The following is a 27,266-nucleotide window of genomic DNA, read 5'->3' on the forward strand; positions in this document are numbered from 1 at the left end:
AAAATAATCATCATTTTATAAAAAAATCATTAAAAAGAATAATTATAACGAAAAAACCTTTTAAAAATACATTTTTCAGTTTTAGTTAAAAAGTTCTATTTTCTAGACAGTAAAATCTAAATAATTTTTTTCATAAAATGATGATTATTTTTGAAATTTTATTATAATTTTGCTTCTTTTGAGACCTAACAAGACATAGTTTTCAAAAACTTTTTTTTTATTAATAATAGGGACTAATTGAATGTTAAAGGGTCTTTAGGCATCCCTAAAAATATTTTTTATTCAAAAATTTAAATCCAGTGTTATTTTATCATATAAAACACAATAATGTGTGAGCTGCAGATATTTTTTAAACATGTCGTTTTTTGAATCACCCTAATATATAAATAAATAAATATATATATATATATATAATATGTATATCAGGCCTTGTTAAGAAGCGTTACGCAGCTCGCATTTTACCTGTGAAAAGGTGATAGGCCTACGCGCTCAGCAGTTTTGCGTTATGCAAAAACTTTTATCTTTTAGAATATTTAAATTATCTTTTGATATTGTTTATGTGCCATTTATTCAGAAGAAATAAAGTCGTAAGTAAAAGCATTTAATCACAATGGTAAACTAATAGATTTTTTGTTAAAGAAACTGTTTGTTTAATAATTTTTTTGTTGTTCTTAAAAATTAGTTAAAGAAAATAAAGTGTTTTAGGTTTTATCTAAAGGAATTAAATATATAAATTCCTTTTAAATATATAAGTTATTTTTTGTCATAATAGTTTAAAAAATGCACGATTTTGATGTAAATATTTTATTAATAAGATATTTTGTTTATTGTCAATTCAATAACGTAAAGTTTTAATGATGTTCGTTTAATTTATGAAATAAATTATGATCACGAATATGTTATCAGTAACTGATAAAACTCCTTTATTATTTTAAAAACATTAAAAAAAGTTCACAAAATAAATAAAAAATTTATTAACAGTTAATAAAATAACCAAAAATCAACTGTAAAATTAAAAGAAAATAAACAAATATTATGTTACGTTTTATGAAAAAAAATATTTTTTTCAAAATAAAATTTTGAAAAAAATATTTTTAAAATAGTTTTTATTTGAAAAAAAATGATAAAAATGATTTTTCAAATAGGAACTTAAATTTTTTTGTAACTTTTGTTATAGTGAGAAAAAAAAATTTATGATTTTTAACACATTAATAAAATAACTTTAATTACAATGCGGTACTTAAAAAGACGCTAGTGACACAATATAACTTCTAACAATACAAAATATATTTGGTGAGTTAAGTTACTTTGAAATACATTATGCGTTTTCATTACGCAGCGAAATCTTGTAACAAGGCCTGATATATATATTTAATATATATATATATATATATATATATATATATATATATATATATATATATATATATATATATATATATATATATATACACACACACACAGACACACACATATATCATGAATAATAAATACGAAAGGATGTATTTTCCGAATATCATTTTTGCGGTCTTATTCTAAAATAGTTTTTAATAAAAATAATAAAAAAAACGAAGACTAATAAAAGAAAAGATGCTGTCAAACCCTTAGTCAATATAGCAGTGCTCCTTTATGGAGCAGGCTATAAGATAGTCGATGTATTTACTGAAACCCCCACAAATACCTTTTTATTTTATTTTATGTTAATTCACCTCTATATATATATATATATATATATATATATATATATATATATATATATATATATATATATATATATATATATATATATATATATATCTTATACTGCTGATTTAGGTGAGCAGTGTGATGTCACACTGAAATAGCCTTCTTTTTCTAAAAAAGCTGTATTGATTCAGATAAGCAAAAAAGTTAGCAAATGCTTACATAAATATGCTACAGTAGATATATACATACATATATATATATATGTATATATATATATATATATATATATATATATATATATATATATATATATATATATATATATATATATATATATATATATATATATATATATATATATATATATATGTATATATATATATATATATATATGTATATATATATATATGTATATATATATATATATATATATATATATATGTATATACAGTCGTATGACAACTTATTATGGCCACCTACATTTTTTCTAGAAACTCTAGAAAAATTGTGATTTTCCATCAGTTTTTACAATTTTATCTACCAAAGACGTATTCTAATAAAAAATCAGGTTGTGTGTTAATAAAAAATTACCAAGAATAAATACACTTTAATAAAAAATATTCATATGCAGTTTTCTGCCATTTCCTGCAATCTTGCATTGTGGTTCCAATGTTTTATAATACTTTCTATTAGAACCACCTTGTTTGTAATATTTTCCTTGGCCACCTCCTTTTTAATAGCTCCCAAACATTCTCTATAGGATTGAGATCCGGCGAATTTCCCGGCCAGTCCAACAAAGGAATATTTTTATCTTTCAAAAAGATTTTGATAGACTTAGCCGTATGGCATGGTGCTCCATCTTGCATGAATGTTTTGTTTTCCTCTGGACCAAACCATTCCGTCAATTGGGGTAACAATCTTTGTTCCAGGACATATTTATACTGCACCTGGTTCATTATCCCTTGAACAATGTACAGCCTTCCCATTCTTTTCCCACAAATGACCAACCAAATCATCACCGAGGTTGGATGTTTGACGGTTTGAATAATACAGCTACTTAAATATTTCTCTCCAACCTTCCTTTTCACGTATTATGCTTTTTTTGATAAGACTTGCTCTCATCACTAAAGCAAACCTAAAAATATTATACGATGGTTCATTGACCACAATGCATAGATTATCTAAAAAATTTAAAGTATTATTTAATAAAATAATCTGTTATACCGTTTTCCAGTCGTCTTCAGTCCAATTTCTATATTTTTTTGCCCATTCTAATCGCTTCCTCATCATTTTTGGCGTTAATTTTGGCTTTTTAGCCGGACGTCTTGAGCTGTAGCCAAGATCGTGTAGACGACGCTGAACCGTTCTCTTGGACATCTTAATACCAGAGCTCTCCAACTTCTCAGTGATATCATCATTTGATGCTAGCCTATCTTCCAATACTATTTTGGTAAGAGTTCTTTCACCTCGTGGAGTAAGAATTCTTTTTTTACCACAGTTCCCAGTCCTTTTTGGAGTCAGGTTTTCCATGTTGACAATTTTTTTTTTGGATATTCTGCACTGACACTCTAGAAACATTACATATTCTGGCGATTCCTCTTTGGGAAAAACCAGTATTTGTAAGAAGTGCTTGGATTTCACTTTTTTTTTCTAGAGATAAGTCCTTTTTTTTGCCCATTTCTAAAAAAATAACCAATTTTAGTACGAAAATTTCTATTATTACTTAAAATAATTTTAATCACAAAATACTGAGTGAAATAAAAATATTTTTATGTTAATTTATGTAATGTAATATTCTTAGAGTAATATTAGTCGATTTGAGTACTTACTTTAATGATAACTTTGAAAAATATACCAAAACTAACAGATAGTATTCACCATGTGCACTGTAAAAATAGCGGTCTCAAGATGGCGTCACACAAAATGGCTGTCAAAAATGACAGTGTTTACACCAGCATAAAATTTTAAATAATTTTGTCAACGTATAACTATATTGTATGCATCCAAATAAATTAAATTATATAATTTTGAACTATAATGCCAAGAAAACAAAAGATAAGCAAGGTATGTTAAAATTTATTGGGTGGCCATAATAAATTGTCATACGACTATATATATATATATATATATATATATATATATATATATATATATATATATATATATATATATATATATATATATATATATATATATATATATATATGAACAGTGGTGTAAAAAGTATTAAAATCGAACAAAAAAATTCACTCACATTTTAGTTTAGAATATTAGAAACAAGTCACTGCGTTATTTAAAATGTTAGAAATAAATCCAAGTACTTAGTAGAACCCCCTTTTGCTTTAACGAGTATGTCAATCCTTTTGGCGATTTCAGATATCAATCTTTGGCACATTTCCTGTATCTCTGGATTATGTACCTAGACATCTGTTAGTGTATTGGTCAGTGCCACTCTTGTTGTTGGCTTTTTGGCTGAAATTCTGTGTCTACTAATCCACAAATTTTAATAGGATTTATGTCATGTGATGAGGCCAGCTAATAAATGACCGGGGCCACGGGCCTGTCCCCAACTAAAAAGCAGGAGTTGATAGCCGTGACTAGAAAAAAATTTAGAATACTTTATATATTATAATTTTATGCTTACATTTACTATTTATTAAAGAATGGCATATATTTATACTTTTTTAAACTTTAATATACTTTCAATAAGATTGCAAACAACCACTATTAAGTTATGAGTTGCTTTAAAATAGAGAATAAGTTAAAGTACTAGGAAATGGGTAACTGGTGACTTAAAAAGTTGTAGGTTGTATAAAAAAGGAAAACATGGGGATGGAAAAGGTTTTTTTGATATGCAAAGAAAAAAATTGGATTAATAGAAGTTTTTATAGCATGAAGGGACAGATACAGTAAAAGGATGCAACTTGTTGAATAAGAAGCCAAGCAAGAATGAGTTTTGGTTTATTTTAAGGGGTCGTCCATAAAGTACGTACGCTCATAGGGGGAGGGGGGGTCTTCAAAAAGCGTACGAAAGCGTATGGGAGGGGGGGGGAGGGTTCAATTTAAAAGTACGTACTTCGATTTTCTAATTTATCACAATTAACCAGCTAATCAATAGAAAAGTTACATTCTGACTAAAGATTCTAGTTTGCCAACATAAAAAGATGTATGGTATATGAAGTAGAGGGTATAGTTTTCCTCTATGCACACCCATGTATGGGCGCCCTCAGAATTTTTTGATGTTCCAGATAGGACACTTTCACACATCGTGCAAACTCATAACTTAAGTTTGTTTATACCTATGCCAAATGAGGAGGCCTTGCAAAATATCGGGATGGCGGAGGCCTGTGAACAAAAAGCCTTAAAACGCTTACCCTCCCGACCCCCAAAATGAGAGGGGTTTTTGCATGGTTATAACTTTTGGATTTGGATGGTAATTTTGCATGGTTATAACTTTTGGATTTGGAAAAAAATTTGGATGGCCTGCGCCATCCAAATTTTTTGCAAGGCCACCTCATTTGGCATATTAACAAACTTAAGTTTGCACGTTGTGAGAAAGTGTTCTATCATCAAAAATCAAAACATCAAAAAATTCTGAGGGGGCCCATGCACACATGCCCGCCCTTATATACTGGCCCTGAGTAAGACCTGAGGGCCGTGGTTGATGGGACGGAGTCACCCCAAAAAAAACGTGTCAATGGCGTCTCAAAGACCACTAGGTTTTGCTAAAATAAAAAGCTTCTTAAAATAGCAAAAGGGCACAAAATTTGCTGTTGCTCCCTCCCACTGGGTTTTACCCTTTGTTTTCAATATTACTGATCTCACCTTAGACTCGTTTTTTACTTACTAAAGAGGGGTGCCTGAAAAAAACGTCCACCTTAAGTATAGTTTATTTACATTTGATTCGTTAAAAAAACAAAAAAAGTCTTCCTAGATTTCACCGAGAATCGAACCTGGATCTCCGTCGACTATTGCCGCCGCATAACCCTTTCGCCCAAATACACACTTACATTAGTAAGTTTTAAATTTATATAAATTGTTATTTGCATTTATACTTAAAGACGTTTTTAAAATGCGTAAGCGAAGAGCTTTGGGGTAGTATAAAGTATCTAAGGTACCCTCCGTCTTTTTTTTTTTTAATTAAACTTTTTAATTAAGAAAAAAAAAAAAAGGAGGGATGGGGGGGGGATATTTGTGAAACGTACGTACTTTTAAGGGGGGGTGGGGACATAAAAGTACGCATGCCAACAGGGAGAGGGGGGGTCAAATTTCAAAATTTTTGGCGTACGTACTTTATGGACGAACCCTAAGCGAGATCATAGCTTGTTTGAGCATTGACCATAATAGTATTTGTAGAAAAAAGAAAGAAATGCAACCTTACAACAATGGGAGAGTGGCTTAAGCTTGGCAGTTAAAGCATGTGTAATTACATTTACAATGTACTTATAGACTTTGTCTGAGAATAATAGGGTTGTTATTCATCAATTTAGGAATCCTAACATTGCAAATTTTTTTTTTGCAGTAAGTAAATCAGTTTTATTGTCTAACAAAAATTGTGGATTTTAAGTCCAGAATTTAAATCCATAAGCCACTGCTAGCTTTAGGTTGTCACAGAAAAGATATTTGATTTAAAATCAGCTGCTTGTTCTAAGCAATGAAAAAGTTAGGATTTTTTGTCAAGACAAGAGTATAAAGTTGAGTCGTCAACAAATAGAGCCAATTTAGATTTTATGAAGATTGTTATTGTAGATAAGAAACAATATAGGAGCAAGTATAGAATGTTGTGGTACCCTTAAAGCTACTTGAAATAAAGAAGATGGTAGGCCTTCAGGAATAACTTTACAACTGCAGTTAGAAGGAAATAATTTAGTAACCTCAAAACCTTTATATAAAGAAACTAATACAGAGTAAAGAATAATCGTAGGATAGTTATAGAGGTCAAAATGTTTGCTAGAGTTTTTAGAAATTGGAAGCACTTATTTAGAATTTTTTAAAAATTCAGCAGAAATTGAAGAGAGTTCTGGAGAACACTTTTTTAAGACTGGTGGATATCGTGTCTAGAGCACAAATTGTAGAAGTGTTTAATTAAGAATTAACTTGAGCATTGGAAGCCAAAGTGATTTGGATGTTTAACAATGGGTTAATCTGTGTTTAACTGGCAGGAAGAGTATGACCATTAGATTCAAGAGTCAAATTAGTGTTAGATTTGTTTGCAAATAACTCTGCTTTATTTTGGGGAGAATTAAAAAATTAGACCCATGAATCAGAGATTAAATGTTAGACTTACTTTGATTAATGACACTGTTGAAGACTAACTAAAAGTCTCTAGAGTCTAACATCTGAGCTAAGATAAAAGATTTAGTAAACAGAGCTTAATGTCAGACAAGACCTTTTTACACTGGCTTCTTGTAACTATAAAAAGACTGTTTTTTAGAGAGATGATTTTGTAAAAAAGATAAAAGAAATGATTAATGTTTAATTAAGCAACTGCTAAAGATGGTGAAAAATGTGGAGTAGAATGAGGCTTGACTTATAATTGAAGAGAAGGAATATAAGCTTCCAAAGTTTTATTCTATGAGGAATCAAAGCTTCCAAGATGCGCTTTATGCATACATATTATGGATATTAACGTATATGTTTGCTATTTATTTAGATGCTGGCATACAATATCCTTTCATATTTATATAAACTTTAGTATTTTTATGGTGTAGTATTTGCTGAAAGAGAAGATAATCAGATGATAATAACAGTAATGATGATTAAAATGATTACGTTGATCATAATGATGTTTATATACATCTATATACAAAATATAACATGAATTTTGAATTAAAAAAATATACTTTAGGATGCGTAAATGTTTATGCATCCCCGGTCACAAACCTGGCCCTGCTCCGGCTATATTATATCAAACCCGGCCCTAGTCAAATATCTACCCCAGTCTCTTACTAAGGCCTGTCAATCAAACACTGTGACATTGTTTTGCTGTAGATACTGCTTGACAAAATGGGTTGTGTGGCAAATGCATTTGTTGAAATATTGCTCTCCCTGTTGGAAAACTATTTAACAGCTCTAGTAGCATTTTTTTTTTTTTTTTCCTTTTGCAATAACTTGATATTAGTTGCTGTCTTATTGTGCCCTCTAAACTGTCTTTCAACACCATAGGCTGAGATTATAGACCACACCATCACTGATTTTGGATGCTTAACAGTTTTCACCAGGCAGTCAGGAAAGTATTTCTAATCAGAACAATGTCAAACATACTGGGACTTGTTATCAAGGACTTGAAGTGACTCATCACTAAAGACCATCTAAAAAAACAAACATAAATAAGGAGATAAAAGTCATGAATTTAACCCAAAAGGAAAAGGGAAGACAGCTAGTATAATGGCCATTTCCATCTTAATTGATTGCCAACAATGTACTAATGGTCTATTCATTTTAAGTTTAATAATTTAAACTCTATAAGCAAAGATTATATTTAAAAGTGTTTTACTCCATTAAAAATTAGTCTAAATGAGGTGGTGGCAAAACAGCTTACAGAAACTTTCTTAAAATGTTGTTCCATCACATCCTGCAGCTGTTTGCTGGTAATTGTCGGTTCTACCTACATTTGTACATTAGAATTCTTTTAGCGTGTGGAGTGATGATGATAGCGTTCTTCCTGATGTGGAACCTTGTGGGTATGAGGTTAGACTACCCTCTTAATTCTAGCCTCTGCTTTATTGTGTAGACTGCCTTTTGACTCCATCCTAAAAATTCACCAATTTCCCTCTGTGTCTTAATCCCCAATTTTAATAAAAACTCCACTCTCCCTCACTTTCATAGACTTGGATTTCTGTAAAAGTAAATAAAAATTTATTAAATACAAAAAAATGTGCTTTATTATACATGCTATATTACTTAATGTTTCAAAATCAGAAGTGCTCATTTTTTTAAAACAACAATAATAATGGAAAAGGTTATATATTATAGGTTTAATTGTAACAACAATACGTTACTCACCAACTTTACATGAAATTATTCTCTAACTCAAAGAATAGTGAAATTGCTTCCCTTTAGCAAGAATATTCAGACTGTTTTCCTTAATGCTTACAAACTCTCTTACATCTTCATGTTCTTTTGATTCATACAAAGTGTTTCCATCCTCTTTAACACTATTTTTTGTTTCCCAGTAACTCCATACTTAATAGTGGCTGCTTGCAGCATTGTTGGGAGTTAATCAGTTTCAATTAATGCCAAGAAATATTTGGGCAGACTGAGGTAGTCAAACAAATTTATTGACATTGTGTAACAAACTCAGCTATATAGAGTTTAGAGAAAGTAGAAACTTTGTTTTGAGCAAGTCTTCTCTTATCACCTAGTAATGCCTTTTTGTAAGATATATACAATTTTCACTTTCTCTTTAGTCCTTTTAATACAAAAAACACATTAAACACTGCATTTGCACAGGTTTCAAAGGTGCGATGTCTTCAATATCAGGCCGCTCATGGCTGATTATAGCTTGTTAACTTGTTTTGGTTTGATCTAATTCTGTGTTAAAGAGTTTTGTGTCTGAATTGACATATCACTGTCGGAATTCTAATTCAAAGAGTAGGCTGAATTGTAATCCATTAATGATAAAATTCTGTTTTTAACACCTGCTTTATTATTTTAAGTCTTCTGTGTCATTAGCATCTTTTTATTCCTTGCTTTCATTCATCTTTTGACCTTGCTATCAAGTCTATCAGAAACTTTTTATCTTTTATCCTGATGCAATAATCCCATTCACTATAAGCAATGTTGAAAAGTGTATTTATATTGGTAATGAGTTTTTCCTCATAGCTATGTTAAGTAGCAGATTTTCTACTTCCAAAATACTTGAACATGCTTGTGAATACTCTTTAATTTAGCTACTAAGAGTTTGCTTTAGTTAAAGTCATAACTTCATCTGCAACTATGTTGCAGGACATTTAACTATGATGCAACTATGTTGCAGGATTTTGAAATAGTTGACTTTTATTATTTTATTATCATTTTATAAAACACTCAACATAGGGCACCATCACTTGTCAGCAACTGACTCGGCCCATCGATTTTTGAGTGAATATGTCAAACAAGTTAGATATTCATTGTTAAGAGTGTTGCTATTTGCAGCCCTTTATAAGTCTGAAGCAGCCATTTTCTTGACTAATATTTTATACTATTTTACTACTATAAATATAACCTCAATAAATATAAAGTACTCATAGCCAAATTTTAAAAAAATTTTTAGATTACAATTCCCCTCTAACGTATTAGACCAACCATGTCATTGCGATTATTAAATTGATTAAAGATTTATTTTTAAGCAATAGTTTAAATTATTGCAAGTAAAATACTTATAAATATTGAAATCAAAGTTAGGAAAGATTTTGGTTAATAATGGAAAGGGGTTAAATCTAAATTCCTTGTGCCCTAAATTCTAAGGGTTAAATCTAGGTTAGATCCTAGGGATTAAATCTAAATTCCTTGGGTTAAATCTAGTTAAATCCTTGGGTTAAATCTAGTTGAATCCTTGGGTTAAATCTAGTAAATCTTGTCCCCTCTGTGAACTATGTATATTGCAACATTACAGTAGTTTATATTATTAGTTTTTGTTAAACTTAATGTTAAATGATTAAACAGTTATAGTGTTAAACAAAAATATAGCAGCATTTTATATGAAATAAACGTTTTCCTCAATTGAGGGTTCTGAAAAAGGGTTTGAGAACCACTTCTTATTGTCAGTTCACAGAAAAAAATTTACTTATATAGTTTTTTAAACTTATATCAAGCCTTCCTTGGAAGCCCGTGCGGTTGTACGCCTTGTTCATCCACATTTAAAGTAATTTTTAGACAAACTGACCATGGCAGTTCGCATCTTTTAACTTATAAAGCGTTTCAATAATTCACAGCAAAAGGCTAAACTTATCTACTATGAAAAGAGATACAATCCTAAAAAAAGGAAACAAAATTATAACGAAACATCAAGTTTAATTAAATAAACTAGAAAATTTAATAATTAAAAAAAGTAAACGAAAAAAAATTTTATACAACTTTTGTATTCTTTTTTTAGAGTTAATGTTGAAAAAAACATTATCTTTTATAACGATTTAACAACAATTGAAAGTTTTGATATGCAATTTCTTTATGATTTTTATCAGTCCATATAATTAAGAAACTAATTTGCTATATACGCTAGATTTTTTATATTTCTAGTTTCTATATTTCCCAATTTCCAATGTTTATATGAATTACTAAAGAACACAACGATTGCTCTGTTTAAAAAAAAGTTATAAATAGACTCCTAAAAATTTCGTAAAAAAAAGTTCATTAAATTAACAATGTACTATCCCACAAACTTTTGGAGCATTATCAATAACAATAGTTCATCAGTAAATAAATCGGGTTTAAATGCACAATTTGGAGAATCCAACAATACGCAGATTATTTCAATAGGGGTATTGAAAACAACCAAATATTTTATATTTAAATATTAGTATTAATGGCTTTATTTTTTTACATGAAAAACTTGTTTGAAAAATTTTTTTTTTTTTTTTTTACATACAAATTGCAATTAGTTTTCTCCCTTTCCTGTGCATTGATAAAAACAGTAAAGTTTAGCTAAAACATTTAAAAAAACAAGTTTAAAAATTGTCCATGTTTCTAGCGCAAATTATAAAGTATTTCTTTAATATACTGACTGAAAAAAGTTGCCAAAAAATTTCATATCAAAAAATATTTTTATCTTTATTATATTCTTATCTACTTTTTTCCTCGACTTGTATCAATTTTGGTAGTGGAAAAATGTAATGTAATGGAATTTTGTTTTGGTAGTGGAAAATAACAAACAGGTTTTTTTTTTTTTTTTTTTTTTTTTTAATTTACCTCCCCAAGGCCAAGAAGGCCACTATAGACAAGGAGGCTACTTAATTGTGTTTATAACCCTCTCTCTGAAACTCGAACCTCGATTTATAACTCTGAAACTCGAACCTCGACAAACAAGGCCGCTGCATGGAGAAACAAGTTATCACAAAATAAATTCAAGAAAAAAATTTTGTTGATTTAGTTGGCGGTTTTTTAATATTTATTTATGTAAATAATAGATTGTTTATCTATTATTTACATTAAATAAATTTAGAAAATTGAAAAATTTTTAAAATTTTATTAGAATAATTAGCAAAAATTTTGATAAAAATCCTAGCAAACCTTAAACTTAATATCTCAAGAAAACTCAAGTTTATATTTAATAAAATTTAACAAATGTTCTCTACGCATACTGTACTAGAGAATGAGCAGGAAAAAAAATTAAATTAATGAAGAAAAAACAAGTTTTTGAATAATTTTTGTTAACATTTTGTTTAAAGTTGTTCTTTTTTTATGCATAAAACATGAAAAAGTACAAGATAAAAAAACCGGCTCATCCTCTAGAGAATACTATTAGGAAAATTTCTTTAAATTTTCAAGTAAATTGATGGTGTTTGGTTTAGTTATAATGTTTGAAGTGAAGAAAAAAGAAGGAACATTCTAAGAGTTCATAAAAACCATTTTAAAAATATACTATTGTTAAAAAACTGCATATTCCATTCTAGTTAAAAAGTAGTCAACAAAACTAACATCGTTTCAGCTACATTCTAGATTTTTAAAAAAAAAAAAAAACAGAAAATACTAAAAAATAACTTTAAAAGTTTAAAGTTGATAGGAAAATTTTTCTCATTATCATAGGAAAAACTTGATTGTAACTAAGGTGTTGCTAAGGACTCATTAGTTTATGCACCTAACTAAAAGGTTAAATATCACAAAAAATATAAAAATTATTAAAACTTTTTTCAAAAAACTAAAATAAAAATTTAAAGAATAAAAAAATAAAATAAAATTTTCTATTAGATAAGATAATATTTTTTTGAAATTTTTTTGGTGATCAACTACTAAGTTTAACAAAGAGGTAATTTCAAGGTATTTTCATACTGAGTTATATGCTCCTGTGAAGTATAATGCATAAGAGTTCTAACTGTTAAGCATGTTAAAAATTTTTTAATAGAATTGTTCCAATGTTAGAGCAGCTTTATTTTATAATTTTCAGTTGTTTTAAAATATTTAGTTCATTCTATACTGTTTGCAGTACAGAATAAATTGCAACCTTGTGTTTTCATTACAAATTTTTTTTAATTAATCGTTACAAATTACATATTTTTTTAGCAAAAACTGCTATGGATTGCATCCTGTCAGTGTGGGTTTTTTTTAACATTTATTTACTTCCCAAAGGCCCAAGAGGGTTATTATAGTCAGTTTTCTCCATTTAAAATTTAGTGCCAGTGCACAAAAAAGCTCTGAAAAAAATGCTTTAAAAAAATTCTAAATGAAATAATTACTTTATTTCATTTAGAAATTCTATAAAACAACAACAAAAAAAATTAAAGTTTAATTTAAATCCTAAATAAAAAAGCAAAAACAAATGTTTTCTTTAAGTTTGAATTAAAGTAATTTATACATTAAAGTGTTATCGCAATTTTTTATCACAGTATTTTTTTAGTTAAATTTTTTAAGTACTCTCCAAATTACTTGTGTGCATGCGGATGAGTACAAAAAGACTGCTACCCAAATACTTCTGTATTTGGGTAGCAGTCTTTTAAACTGTATAGTTATAGCAGTGTTTTAGACTGTATAGTTATAGAAACTAGTAAGTTTATTTTTCTTCAATAATCTTGACAAGCAAGTCTTCGCCACAGAGAAACTTTTTTCCAGCTCTTAAATACTTTTAAAAGCTGGAAAAAAGTTTTGAAGTATTAAACTATTGTAGTTTTGGGTGGTAATTGCTAACATTTATCTTATATATTTCAGAGTTTAATAAATATTTTTTTAAGGGATTTTTGAGTTGTTGGAATGTTTGTTTAATGTTTTGCTTAATCTGGATAGCTTTATGAATAACATTTGAGCAATTTAATAACAATGTTTGGTTCAAATTAAATCATAATATAGATTGTGCAATATGTATTCATTAGTTGGTCAGTCTTCTCCATTTGAAATTTAATACCAGCACATTAAAAAGTGCTGTCATTTTTAGGTTGGCATGCCTGATTTAAAAAATCCATCTTTTTTTGCTGTTTAAATTAAATAAACAGCAAAAAGAATGCTTTAAACAAATACTAGATGAAATAGCATTTTATTCAAATTCTAAATACAATTATTATTATAAAAACAGCAAAAAATAAAACATGAAAACAGAAAAACAAACCGTTTTAATTAAATTCTAAATGAAATAAATAAAAAAAACTTGCAAAAAGATGGTTTTGATTAAATTCTAAACAAAATAATACTTTAAGAACAGCAAAATGTTTTATTTAAATTCTCAATAAGATAATTCAGATAAATTCATTTTTTCAATTTTTCTTAAATGTATTATATTTGAAATAACAAAAAAGATTTGTTGCAGTTTTTAAAAAATGTTTTTTTTTTGGCAAGTGCAAAAAAGTCTTGAACGCAAAAGTGTTGGCTAAACAGAGAAGACGGGTTGATAATTGGCTATGGTGAGCTTATTAAGAAAATGAGTTCATTTTTTTTTTAATCAATTAAATAAACTTTCTTAAAGAGATCCAAAAACTTCAAAACATGTTTTTGGATCTCAAAAACAAACTTTTTTGTTGTAGTTGAAGCTCGTCTTCTCTGTTTTGTTGTAGGACAAAAAGTCTTCGTAATATACGCCACAATCTACAGGCTTGATAATTTATTAAAGTTTTATTCCTATGAGTTTTAGTATATGAAGTCATTGATTTTTTTTGTTTGTTTACATAATCAATCTTTTAAACATCTTTATTTTATTGTCTCAGAGATTTGGGATCCCTTTAAAGAGTTTGAAAAAATTAAAAAAACATTTTCCTGTAAAAAGAAATTTAAACTTTTAATAATCTCATTTGACACCATTTTGTACTATTGGTCAAAAGAAAAAAGACAACTATTAAAGATAAAAGGAAATGTAAGAATAAAAGAATTAAACAAAAAAATAATTTGAAACTGAAAAATTAAATTAATTCAGCATTATCCATGTTATATTTCCTGAAGAGTTTTTTTCTAAATAAACTATTTTTTTCCTATATGCACTTGAAACTTTAACTTGAATATTTTTTTAACTTTTTTGAATTAGATCTGTTTACTATTTTATGTGGTATATTTTATGTTGTAATTTTCTGCACAAATGAAACTACATTAAATTAACAGATATGCTTGTTTCGTAGTTTCATTTGTTTATATTTTTACATTTTTGTTAGTTTTTATTGTGAGAGAAAGAGAAGATGAAAATGGTTTGAAAAAATCAAAGGGATATGGTTTTATAAGTTTTGAAGATGCAACAGCAGCAGAAGAAGCTATTAAAGCTATGGATTCCAGTGTTAGTTGTTTTTTATTTTATTGTATATTTAAACATTTTCAAATTATTTTATATATATATATATATATATATATATATATATATATATATATATATATATATATATATACCATTAAACAAATACATTTAAAATATGTCTTAACATAAAATTTTTCACTTTTTATGATATAATATATATATATATATATATATATATATATATATATATATATATATATATATATATATATATATATATATATATATATATATATATATATTCCTTAATTATAAGGAGATAAAGTTGCAGATGAATCTTTTTCATTTAATGGGGAAAAAGTCTCAAAATGTTTTAAGATATTTCATCAAGTATTTTGCTTTAAAAAAAAATAGTAACAAATAGAATTATATTTACTACCTAATATTTATTTGTGTTTGATATCAGATATTTAGTTGTATTTTTTGCATGGAGTCCTCCATTATACATAAGATTATACACTTCAAAAATGATTGTTCCTTTAACTTAAAAGTCTTAATTTTTTCCCTAAAAGTAGTCCTTATGCCACTTTATATTTTTTAGTTCTTGTATACCAAAAACATGGAAGAAATAATCTTTTTGTTACTTTTAAATCCAGACTCCTTTTTGGGACTCCGAATCCTTGTTGGCAAGAAGACATTATATTAAGACCATAACAACTTAAGCAAAATCAAATAGTTTTTGTTACAAAAGTTTAAGAAATTATTGATACAACTTTTTATTGACGATATAAATATTAAACAATTTAGTTTATTCAAATAATAGTTTCTATTTTAGGAAGAAGAGAGAGAAAAAATAATTTCTAAAAAAAAAAATTTTAAATTGTAATTTAAAAATAATATAACTAAAACAGCAAAAAAAAAAACTTCTTTTTTTTTAGAAAGAGTTTTATTTTAACTGTTTTATTTAAGTTCTAAACAAAATAAAAAATATAAAAGTTGCAAAAAGAATGTTTTATTTTAGGTAGGATAAAAAATACTTTTGAAAAATTGTGTGGAATCACTTATATACTAATGTCAAAATTACATGATACCAATAATAAAACAATTATATCAGTCAACCAAACAAACAGTTCCATTCTTGATACCAATTAAAAAAATAAAAATTTGCATTTGTTTATTATGAAAAAAATTTGTTATGAAAATTTATTATGAAAATAATTCCAGATTAAAAGTGGTTGATATTAGTGAACACAGAAATGAACAACAAAATAAGAATTAAAACATCATGATTCAATTAAAATAATGATACCAGATGAGAAATAAAATTACGGAAGCAATACGATAAGAAAAATTAAATTAAAATTATTGTTCCTTATGATAATTTATTTTACAGAGTTGATATAACACAGTTAAATGAAATTTTCATTACCATATGTAATAATATATAATATTATTAGAAACATATTAGTAGAGCTTAAAAATAACAAGTACTATTCCTGTAAAGTAATATTCATTCTTTAGAAGGAAACAGCTTTATTTAATTTCTAAATGTAAAAAAATGAAATCAAAAAAGACATGAAATTAAAATTTTTTTTCTGTAATAACTTAAACCAAACATTAAAAAAGTGCAATCAAAAAATTTCTTAGTAAAAAATTTGTTAACCAGATACTTTAACAATCATAAAAATATTTAGACATTTACCAAGTGATAGTGTGTTTGATCAAGTGGAGATGGGAAAGAATTCAAAGTTTGTTGATCAGGATTACTTTTTTGGCAAACCAACTTGTTTCTTTCCCATATCTACATTTTTATCTAGTATAAAGTTTGTCAAAGAAGTTTATTTCTTTCTATACTGTAGTTAATCTTTTCAACATTGTGAGCTTTGGAATTTTGTTTGTCTATTTGAAACTATATTTTCAGCTGTAAAAAAATACTTTCTCAGGTGCTGCAGATGATGCTGGGGTGCACAAATATTTCTTAACATCAAGTGATTGCCACGTGAATTCAAATACTTTGAACTGGATTTTATAATGAGCATTATTGTCAATCAACTGGATTATTTATGGATTTTAGTTAGACTTAAAAAATTTTTTTCTTGATTTTGGAACATCAACATTCCCAAAGTGCATTGCAAGGTGAGCAGATGTCAAATTCAACTTTTTTTTTTTTTTCTATCTTTTTTTTCTTTCTTTTTTAGTGACTCAAACACCTTTATTTTTAAGTAACAAACCAAAAAGAGTTTTTTAAAAATATAAGTTTTATGTTAAAGTATTTCGGTTGTTAAAAATTTTTTGGTTTTTAAAAAGAATTTAATACTTGTTTTTTGAAAAGCAAAAAAGTAACTAAAATTCTTAAGAATGAAATAATCTTACTTTTTAAAGTGAGTACAATTGTTTTAATAAAAACTTTGCTAAATAATTCCTCAAAAAAGAACATATTTAATGAGGTAGTGTGGAAGTGTGTTGATATGGAGAGGTATATAGAGTTCTCAACTCTACCACCTCCCAGGAAGTAAATTTTGGTGTCACAAGATTGAGAGATTTACACAAAACAAGATTAACATAGACTAAGAAGTGACTGGGGCCCCAGTCCCGCTTAAAAATGAGACTTTTTGCAAACCCAGCCCCAGCAAAATTATAAGATTTAGCAGGAGTTAATTGCCAGGGCTCGAAAAAAAAATTATTTATTATAATTTTATACTTACTTTATATATTATAATTTTATACTTACATTTACTAGTTATTTAATACTGGCATATATTTATATATTTTTAAACTCTTGTTTAGTTCCAACAAGGTTGCAAGCAACCACCATTAAGTTATGAGGTTATGAGTTACTTTAAAATAAAAGATAGGGTTAAAAAGCTAAGTAGTGGTTAGCTGAAGATTTAAAAAGTTGTAGGTTGTATATTAAAAAAACAACATGAAAATGGATAAGAGTTAATGGAATTGGTTAGGACAGATTAGAAAAAAAAACACTGTATCGAACAACCTTTGTTAGAGAAGATTAAAGTGATTTAGGTATCAGCATGTATGGAGGAAGCAACTTCAGGATTAAATGGTTAAGGTACAAGTAAGAAAACTTAATGAGTGCCTTATATATTGTATGAACGAGCTTTAATTAATGAAAGAAAATGCTCTAGATTGTTTATATTAGAGAAACAGCATATACAAGCAAGGCTGTAGCCTAATGATGACCTAAAATAAATTTTTTTAATTTTAAATTTTAAAAATATACTTTAGGATGTATAAATGTTTATGCAGCCTCGATCGCAATCACAGCCCCAGCTATATTTTTCAAACCCGGATCCAGTAAATTTCAACCCCAGTCGCTTCCTAACATAGAAATGTCAAAAGTTTGATTAAATTTTAGCACAAAAAATAAAAAATAAGACAATCCAAGGGTATCCAGAGTTTTGGTCTCAAGATTTTTGATATATATATATATAGATATATTTAGATATATCAAGGTGTTAGCCAGGAAAAAACTTTATACAGCATTTTTATGCGATATTAGATTAGGTGTAGGGAACAAAAAAAAGGCCATTGGATTCTTACACTTTAAAAAAGTTTAAGGCAACTCATGGCTCACTTTAATTATGGCATATGGTTTAAGGTTACACATTTAAAAAATTTGAGATTTTTTAGATACATAAATATCTTTGGAATTATTTTTTTTTGTGGGTTATATTCACGGCATATATATATTTCTATTTTAGAATATATATATATAGAGAGAGAGTATATATATATATATATATGTATATATATACATATATTTGTATATATATACACACACACACAGAGGTAAACACTGGATTTTTAGATGTTATTTTTACACTTACAGGTAGTATACAAACTTTAAACTTTTATATGTTCAGGCTTACCTCAAATAAGAACGTTTTGCAAAGAACTGCGGTGATTAGAGGAGCATCGGAACAAAAAAACCCTAATTTTAGGGCCCACCCAGCCCTTGATATGGGAGCAACAAGTTGATACATTATTTTTTCAACTATTTTTATTTAAATTTATATTCATTAACAAATTTCAAATTTCATGCAATAATCTCTTAGTTTTTATGACCCTGCAAAGTTTACAGCCTCCTCAAATTGAGGGGTTTAAAACTTTATATGGTCATAGTTTTTGAAAAATATTCTCATTTGACATGTACATACAAAAGTTTGTAATTTGCACAATGCTAGAATGTGTCAAAATTCAAACATCTAAAAATCCAGTGTACACCTCCGTGTGTATATGTATATATATGTGTGTGAGTGTAGGTGTGTGTGTGTGTGTGTGTATGTATATATATATATATATATATATATATATATATATATATATATATATATATATATATATATATATATATATATATATATATATATATATATATATATATATATATATATATATATATACCTACATACATACATACATATATACATACATACATACATACATACATGCATACATACATACATACATATATACATACATACATACATACATACATACATACATATATATATAGGCAATTCCACGGCGGAAAATGAAAAAGTAGTCAAATTTTGTTCTTTTTTTCGTCAACTTTTAGCAATTGAATGTTGATGTAGACAAACGTTTATTTAAAATATACAATAAGTATAAATTGATTTATTTAATTCATTTTTATGCTTCCAAAAGTTACGGCTTTTCTCATTCTCGCATGATAAAAAAAGTAAAAGGTAAAATGTTTGCAAATCATTGTAAAAGGTTATTTTAACCTTAAAACCTTTTTTAATGAGTTTATTTGTATAATCAGAATTAATTTAGCGTGAAAATGGAACGAACATGTTCAAATTGTTGTTGGTCAGATTTTATACTTTCTAAAGTATATTTCAAGAAAATAATGAAATAGCTATTGTAATTTTCATGTAACGTAAGTTAACAAAAAAAATGATAAAGCTTTGTTTTTTCTAAAATTTAGTTTAAAAACTGAAGTTTTTTTAATATATGTGAAAGAATATTAAATGTTACATTTTTGCATTTAAAGTTTTGAATAATGACGCTTAGCTAAAGCACACTTTAATTTTAAACATCTGTAACCAAAGTTAATTAGATGCATTTACTCAATCAGTTACAAACAATCACATATACCTGAACCCCCTCTCACTCCTAAATTGTGATAGCATTTTTAACTCAAATAAATTTTAAAATGTTTAAATGTAAATACTTTGCAGCATTTTAAAAATTCAACCTAATGAAAATATAGGAATGCGCATAAACCTAAGAAGTGTAAATAAAAACTTCGACAAACTAAAGATTTTCTTATTTAAATGATAAGTATTAACAAAGTTGTAATAGTAAAATTATTTTTTAATGTTGCTTTTGGTCTTGCGGAAAAACTATTTTCGAGGTGACAACTTGCATAAATGTTATGAAAAATCACTCAGGAAGAGTGCCACTAGTTTTTTAAAATTTTCTTTTTGCTTCTATATAAATATTTCTATATAATGCAATTTTTAATAAGTGAGTTCAATACTTTTGCAATTCTTTTGTTATGTAACTTGAACTCTTAATTATAGACATAAAAATCCACGATAAAAATTGCTCGGTAGTGTAAGTGATGTAATGTAAGTTAAATACATAGTATCAAAAAAACAAGTTTAAATTTCTTAGCCTGTCACCCCTGATAAACTTTTATATATTTTTTTAATTAGTATAGAATTCTTAATATCTTGTGAAAGTTTCTAATAACAGGTGACAACTAAAAAACGAGACTGGATTTAAAGACACATATTCTCTTTAAAGGAATAAGATTTTAAAAATAGGAAAACTGTTTCAGAAGATATTTTTATTCTAGTTTTTAAATATTTTGTCTTTTTATTTTTTATAGAAAAATGAATAAAAAAGTAAATTTAAAACAAGAAGAGATTAGAAAATGTGTTTATGAATTTTATTTAAATTACAAAAATGCTGGTAAAAAGTTTACTTATGACCACTTTAAAGTTGAGAATATACCTAAAAGTACTATCTACAAGATAATTAAATGTGCTGAAAGTGAATCTGGGTACCAAAGAGTTCAAGGAAGTGGAGTAAAAGTTTAAAAAATGACCAGGACAAACATCGAAAGGCTCAAACTCAGTTTAACCATAAAGACGGAGTTTCTCAACAACAGGCAGCTAAAAAGTTAAACTGTACTCAGCAACACATTAGTAAAACATTAAAAAAAGAACAAATATTAAATTAAGAAAAAAAATGACGATTCCAAAATGCTCTGACCAGCAAAAAGCAGTAGCTAGAACTAAGTGCAGTCGGTTGTGTCAGAAATTCAAAAATTGTAAACCAATCATTGACGATGAGTCTTATTTCACATTAAATCACTCCAGTATCAATGGAAATGATATATTTTATACTAGTGATGTAAAATCTACTCCATCTACAGTTAAATACCAAACAAAACAAAAGTTTTAAAAGAAATTACTTCTATGGATTGCTTTTTCTAAAAATGGAATTTCTCAACCTTATTTTGTACCAAGTGGACTGGCTGTAAATCAAAAAATCTATTTAAACAAATGTATTAAGAAGAGACTTATTCCATTCATCAATAAGTATCATTCAGATGATGCATATGTATTCTGGCCAGATTTAGCATCATCTCACTATGCAAAAACAGTAATCATGTACCTAAACAAGGAAAACGTGAAATGTCGTCCTATCAATAAATTTTGGGAGTATTTTGAAAGGTCTTGTCTACAAGAATAATTGGCATGCAGAAAATCTTTATAAATTACGTTCTAGAATCAAGTATTGCCCTAATAAAGTTGATATTGAGCTTATACGGAGCCTAGCTCAGTCTATACCAGGCCTAGTTGATAAAGTTAGAAGAAATGGTTTAATTAAGAACAACTGATTATATATTTAAAAACTAGAATAAAAATACTTTCTAGAACATTTTTCCTCTTTGTTTTATCTTACTTCTTTAAAGAGATATGTGTCTTTAAATCCAGTCTCGTTTTTTAGTTGTCACCCGTTACAAACCACTTTACTGAATCAAAGAAATCAAACCTAAATTTGAAGCGATTTTAATATAGTAGCAAGTTCGCCCTCTTTTGGCCAGACTCAAAACTTTTTAGCTTATTTTATTTTTTGATTAACAGCTTTCATTCAAAATATCTAAAAGTTTAATTTACGGTTTAAATAGGCAAGTATTTGATAAAGTTGTTGCGCATGTAACGTAGGTTAAAAATGGAATTGCCCATATATATATACACATATGCATATACAGTCCTCTAAATTAGAGTCATCATTCGACAATGCCAACCTAACTGTGGGCCTAAAAATATTTGAGGTCAGCAAAAATGTGTCAACCTTGTTTCTATGTTTAACAGTAAAACTTTAATGTGAAATTTTTTTTACCGACCTTATGCCAACCTTTAATAGTTTAAAGTCAGCAAAAAATTGCCGACCTCATTTTTATTAATTCTGACAGCTGTATATATATTTTATAAATGTTAAATTATAGTTATATAATTTCTCAACTTGTTTCATTCTGAACAACCTTCTTAAGTTTTTTAATACTTAAATTACTTTTCTTTTTTGTGTGAAATTGTAGAGATTAAACTAGAACGAAAAATAATTGCTTCCAATTAAAATTTGAATGAATTTAATACTTTGATCTATTTAATTGTGTACGTCGTTTTTAAATAGTTTTAAAAAGTTTTAACAATTATTTACATATTTTGTCTTCTTTTAAAGTTATGTTTATTCTTAAATTATAAATATATAAAAAAATGCTTAATATTATTAAATTTTTAACAAAATATTTTGACGGATTCCACAATCCTCTTGTTTTTAAATAGCTGAAATAATGTTTTAAATAATGACTTTCGATAAAAGCACTATATATTGTATGAAAAGTTTTTGAATATTTAAGTTTTTAAGTACTATAATATTTTAAAACTAAAGGTTTTAAAATATTAAAATAATTTAGAAATTTTTTCATAGATATTCGTATTTTTGTTCATCTAGTTTTATATTTTTATCATTAAATAAATTTTTTATGTGTAAATTTTAGATAAATTTATAGTGATTTAAAATTGCATTAAATATGATGTTTAAGTCTTTGAAATGTTGTCAGCAATACGTAAAAAAACTTATCAAAGTCGATAGCTTTTAAATGATTAGGTTTTTGATAGCTCAATAGCTTTTAAACAAGAAACTTTCTTGGCTCTCCAATTTCGGTCCAATTAGTCAAAAGTTCTTTTAACAAACATAAAATGTTAGTTAAAAGAACTTTTGTTGCAATATGCTATTTTAGAATTAATTGTAATAAGCAACAATGGCATTTAAGAGGCAGAGTGAAATTGTTTACCACACAAGGGCAGCAAGTAAATTTAATCATCTAGTATACTAGGTGTTTAAATTTAAAAAAATGTATTTAAATATAAAAATAATTTTTTTTTTAATTTACAAATACAAAATTTACTTGAATTTGTATTATTATTGTAAATTTAAAAAAAATAATGTTAATTATTGTATTTATATATATTGTTTTTGTAAATTCAACTTTTGCGTTTGTAAATAAAATAAATAAAAGTTTATGTTAATTTCTTTTTATGTTTTATGCAAATATAACATAAATGATACGTTTCATTACAAGTTTCATTTTTGATTTTTTCGCTATTGCTATTTCTGTCTAGCACTGTGGCCTACAAAAATTTAAGGTAAATAGTTTTTAGATTTTTTAGTTATTAGTTAAATTATTTTCAAGCTTTTTAAAGAAATAAAAAAAGATTTTTTTCTAATTTTATTTTGAATACATAATATAACAAAAATAAATAAAAAATTTAAAATAATATTTCATTTTGGTACCAAAATCAATTAAATAAGAAAATCAGACCAAAAAACTATAATTAAAAAAATGTGTCAAAAAATATAAGGTTAAACTTTAATTCAGTATTTTGCATGACCACCACATGCTTTTAGACAGGTAGGTTCGAATACATTTAGGCATAGATTCAATTAGATGCATACATAATTCCTTTGGAACTTTTTGGCACCAAAATTAATCAATCAAAATCAGTGCAAGTTTCAATTGAGCAATGCTTTCCACATTCTCTCTTAATAATTTCTTTTCCATCCATGACCAAATATTTTCAATGGGGTTTAGATCTGGTGATCATTCTGGCCATTGCACCATCCTGTTGGAAAGTTTTTAAATCTTCCTAAAAATGATTTAGCAATATGTGAAAGCTTCTTTTTTTTAAAGTCTTTTTTTATTTCTACTAGGTATTCCCTCTGTATAAATTTTGAAATCCTTTCCCTAGAAATGCATCTACATATACCAATCGAGTTGCCACCACCTTGTACTCTTCTACCGACCAGTGAAGTTTTTTTTTACCCCACTTATATCTTTTAATCTTATTTGTCACCTTTAAAAGTGATTTTCTTGCAGCAACATGAATCCATTACCTTTTTTATTATGATGCCTTCTAACTGTGCGATAACCAACATAACAAAACCAGCAATAGCAACCTTGCATTTTTATTTTTTTTTAATATTAATTCACCTCCTTAAAGCCAAGAAAGCCACTATAGTTAAGGAAGCTGCTTAAATTGTGGTTACAACTCTTTTTCAACTTTGAAATATGAGCCTTGGCGAACAAGGCCAATACATGGAGAATCAAGTTAAGTGCGGTGATACCAGGGACATAGTAGGAAACAAACTCAGAACTTCTGATTTATGAAGCAAGTGCTCTACCATTACACCACTACTGCATTTATTAAAACTATTACACAACACCACTACTCTATTTATTAAAAAACCTGTGTTATTAACACAAACTTTCACTTTATAAGTGAAAGTTTGCATTAAATTAATAAATTGGATTGACATTTCTTGACACTTAACCTCTTTGAGATAATCTTGCTTTTTATCTTACATTACATCATATCTTTCAGATATGGTGTAATGTTCAGAAACTTAAACATCCTGTATAAATATTTAATATAGAACTTTAAATATCTCTTTATTTTTACTTCAGTAAAAATAAAGAGATATTTACCATATTTTAACATTCCTGGAATTAAAGGTACAGATGTCTTAATAATCTTTCAGTTTTTCTTTAATATCTTTTATATGATCAGGTTGACCAGGTATCTTTTTCTTACTTTTCAACTTTTGCATATATCTTTTATAGGATCAGGTTGACCTTTTTCTTATTTTTTGCACTTTCCAAGCTAGTTTTTAAAATATTAAAATTCTGAGACTGTTGAATAAGCTTTGGTATTTGCTTGCGCTTGGTTTAAGTGAATGCCCAGTTTTTAGGCATTTAAATTTTGAACTTTAGTTGCTGTTGGCAACTTATTATCAGTTGATGGTCACTAGCCATATTAATTGTAGCACATATCTCACTGAAAAAATATGTGCAGATCTTTTTATTCAACAACAACATAAATTTTTTTTACTATAACAACGTAAAGCTAAGGTTGCTGAACGCTGGCCGCATTGCGAAGGCTGTATTGAGATAGCTTGAAATGTGTTTTAATAAAAAAACTATACCCTGCAAAGAGAGTGAAATATATACATCTGCAAAGTAAAAATATCGCTTCTATTTGAATTGTTTAATGAATCATCATTATGCATTCAATTGGTTTAATCGTTTTAATTGGTTTAATGATCTTGCATCTAAAAGATTGTTGGTATAAGCATACAAATTCTTAAAGTGAATTCCTCTGAATTTTCAAAATAGATAAGAACTGATTATTTTTGTTGATACTATAGCTAGAATGGTTACCATCCAAGATTTATAAGCTCCTCCTAACCCTTCCTCCAAATCCTTAATTAACTTGAAGAGTTTTATCAGATTTTTTTCTCTTAGACAAGTTTCTTTCACCAAAGCCGAAGAGCCCTACCTTCCCCAAAAAATTCAGTAGTATTAAATTAAGTAGATCTGATTGGTTAATAGTAAAATTAAATTTGAATTTATTTTGATTCATTTAGATTTATTCGTTATTGTTTTTATTATTCATATTTCAATATTTTGTGACAATAATTAATTTTTATAGGATTTATACCCTAGTTAGAGCTATAGCAATTTATTAATAAGATTTGTTTAATAGGGTAGTAATTTATAGTAATAATATATAGTAATAATAATATATATAAGTAATTTTTTTTGTGGGGAATGTTGGGGGGGGGGGTTAAAGAGTATCAAAACTTTCTTTAAGGAGAAGAAAATATCTTTCGTTAAGGTATTTTTTAAAAAAAATGGTTTTCGAAACACCTACATGTAATTACATGTCAAATGAGCTAGAATTTTTTTTAAAATGTCACCCTATATTTCAGACTTTGCTAATTTTTATACAGTTGAGTGAACTTAGCAAAATAAAAATTCCTTAAAAAATTTAGCCTCTGGCTCAAAAAAGATCCAGAAATATAACCATTTTACAATTAGCAGATATTAGCCAGGCCCATTTTGTCCTCTCAGAATTGCAATGTTTATTTAGAGGTTTCAAGTTACATAACTTTAAAAATATTTGATCATTTCTAAAAATTTGTACTTGGTTATTTTTAGAGATGACAAATCCAATGAAATGATTACTTAGTACCTGTATTTATCAATTTAAAAAAATTTAAGCAATTTTATATATACGTGATTTTGATGCTCAAGAAACCCATGTGGCCATGATGATATATAAAAAATTTTTTTTACACATTCTATATTTATTGATCTTTCAGAAAACATAAAGATTTTGATCTGAAAGTTTGTGGATTTCTATAAATAGAGAATGGGGCATGGTCCCCACTTTAGTAGCGGTATATTGCAATTGATTTTTCACTACCTTTCAGACTAGCTGAAGCTTTGAAACTTTTGGCATTTCTGTAGTGCCTATGAATATCCATGTTAAATTTGTTTCTAGGGCCCAAGACACCAGAGCGTGTGGTTGTGTCATGTGTTCTACTTTTTGTAATGGAATCTTGCAATAAATTTTCAAAAACTTTCCAGACAAACTGAAGCTCTGAAAATTTTAGCATTTGTGTCTTGATAAATTTGTATTAAAATTGTTTCCAGGTCAGACAACCAGATGGTCCATGAGCACCACGGGCCATGCCTCACTCTTTTTTTAAAAAGTTATTTTTCCGTCTTTTTTTATCTTCAAAATTTTTTTGATTTCTATTTTGCAAGTATACAGATTAAAAACAATCATCCGTCTAAAATAATAATTTTAGCAGAATTTTGCATAAAATTTAA

The 27,266-nt window shown here is 27.1% G+C and overlaps 1 protein-coding gene across 1 annotated transcript in view; it reads left to right on the plus strand.

The window, feature by feature from the left end:
- The window catches only part of LOC136092341 (RNA-binding protein 3-like), a 34,348-nt gene that overhangs the window by 2,263 nt on the left and 4,819 nt on the right, over positions 1 to 27,266 (plus strand). Inside the window, exon 3 of the mRNA XM_065820348.1 lies at positions 14,952 to 15,070. Within this exon, the coding sequence (XP_065676420.1) occupies positions 14,952 to 15,070 (119 nt within the window). The remainder of the gene's footprint in view (positions 1 to 14,951; positions 15,071 to 27,266) is intronic.

The sequence above is a fragment of the Hydra vulgaris genome, chromosome 15 (assembly GCF_038396675.1).
Source record: "Hydra vulgaris chromosome 15, alternate assembly HydraT2T_AEP".
NCBI classification, from domain to species: domain Eukaryota; kingdom Metazoa; phylum Cnidaria; class Hydrozoa; order Anthoathecata; family Hydridae; genus Hydra; species Hydra vulgaris.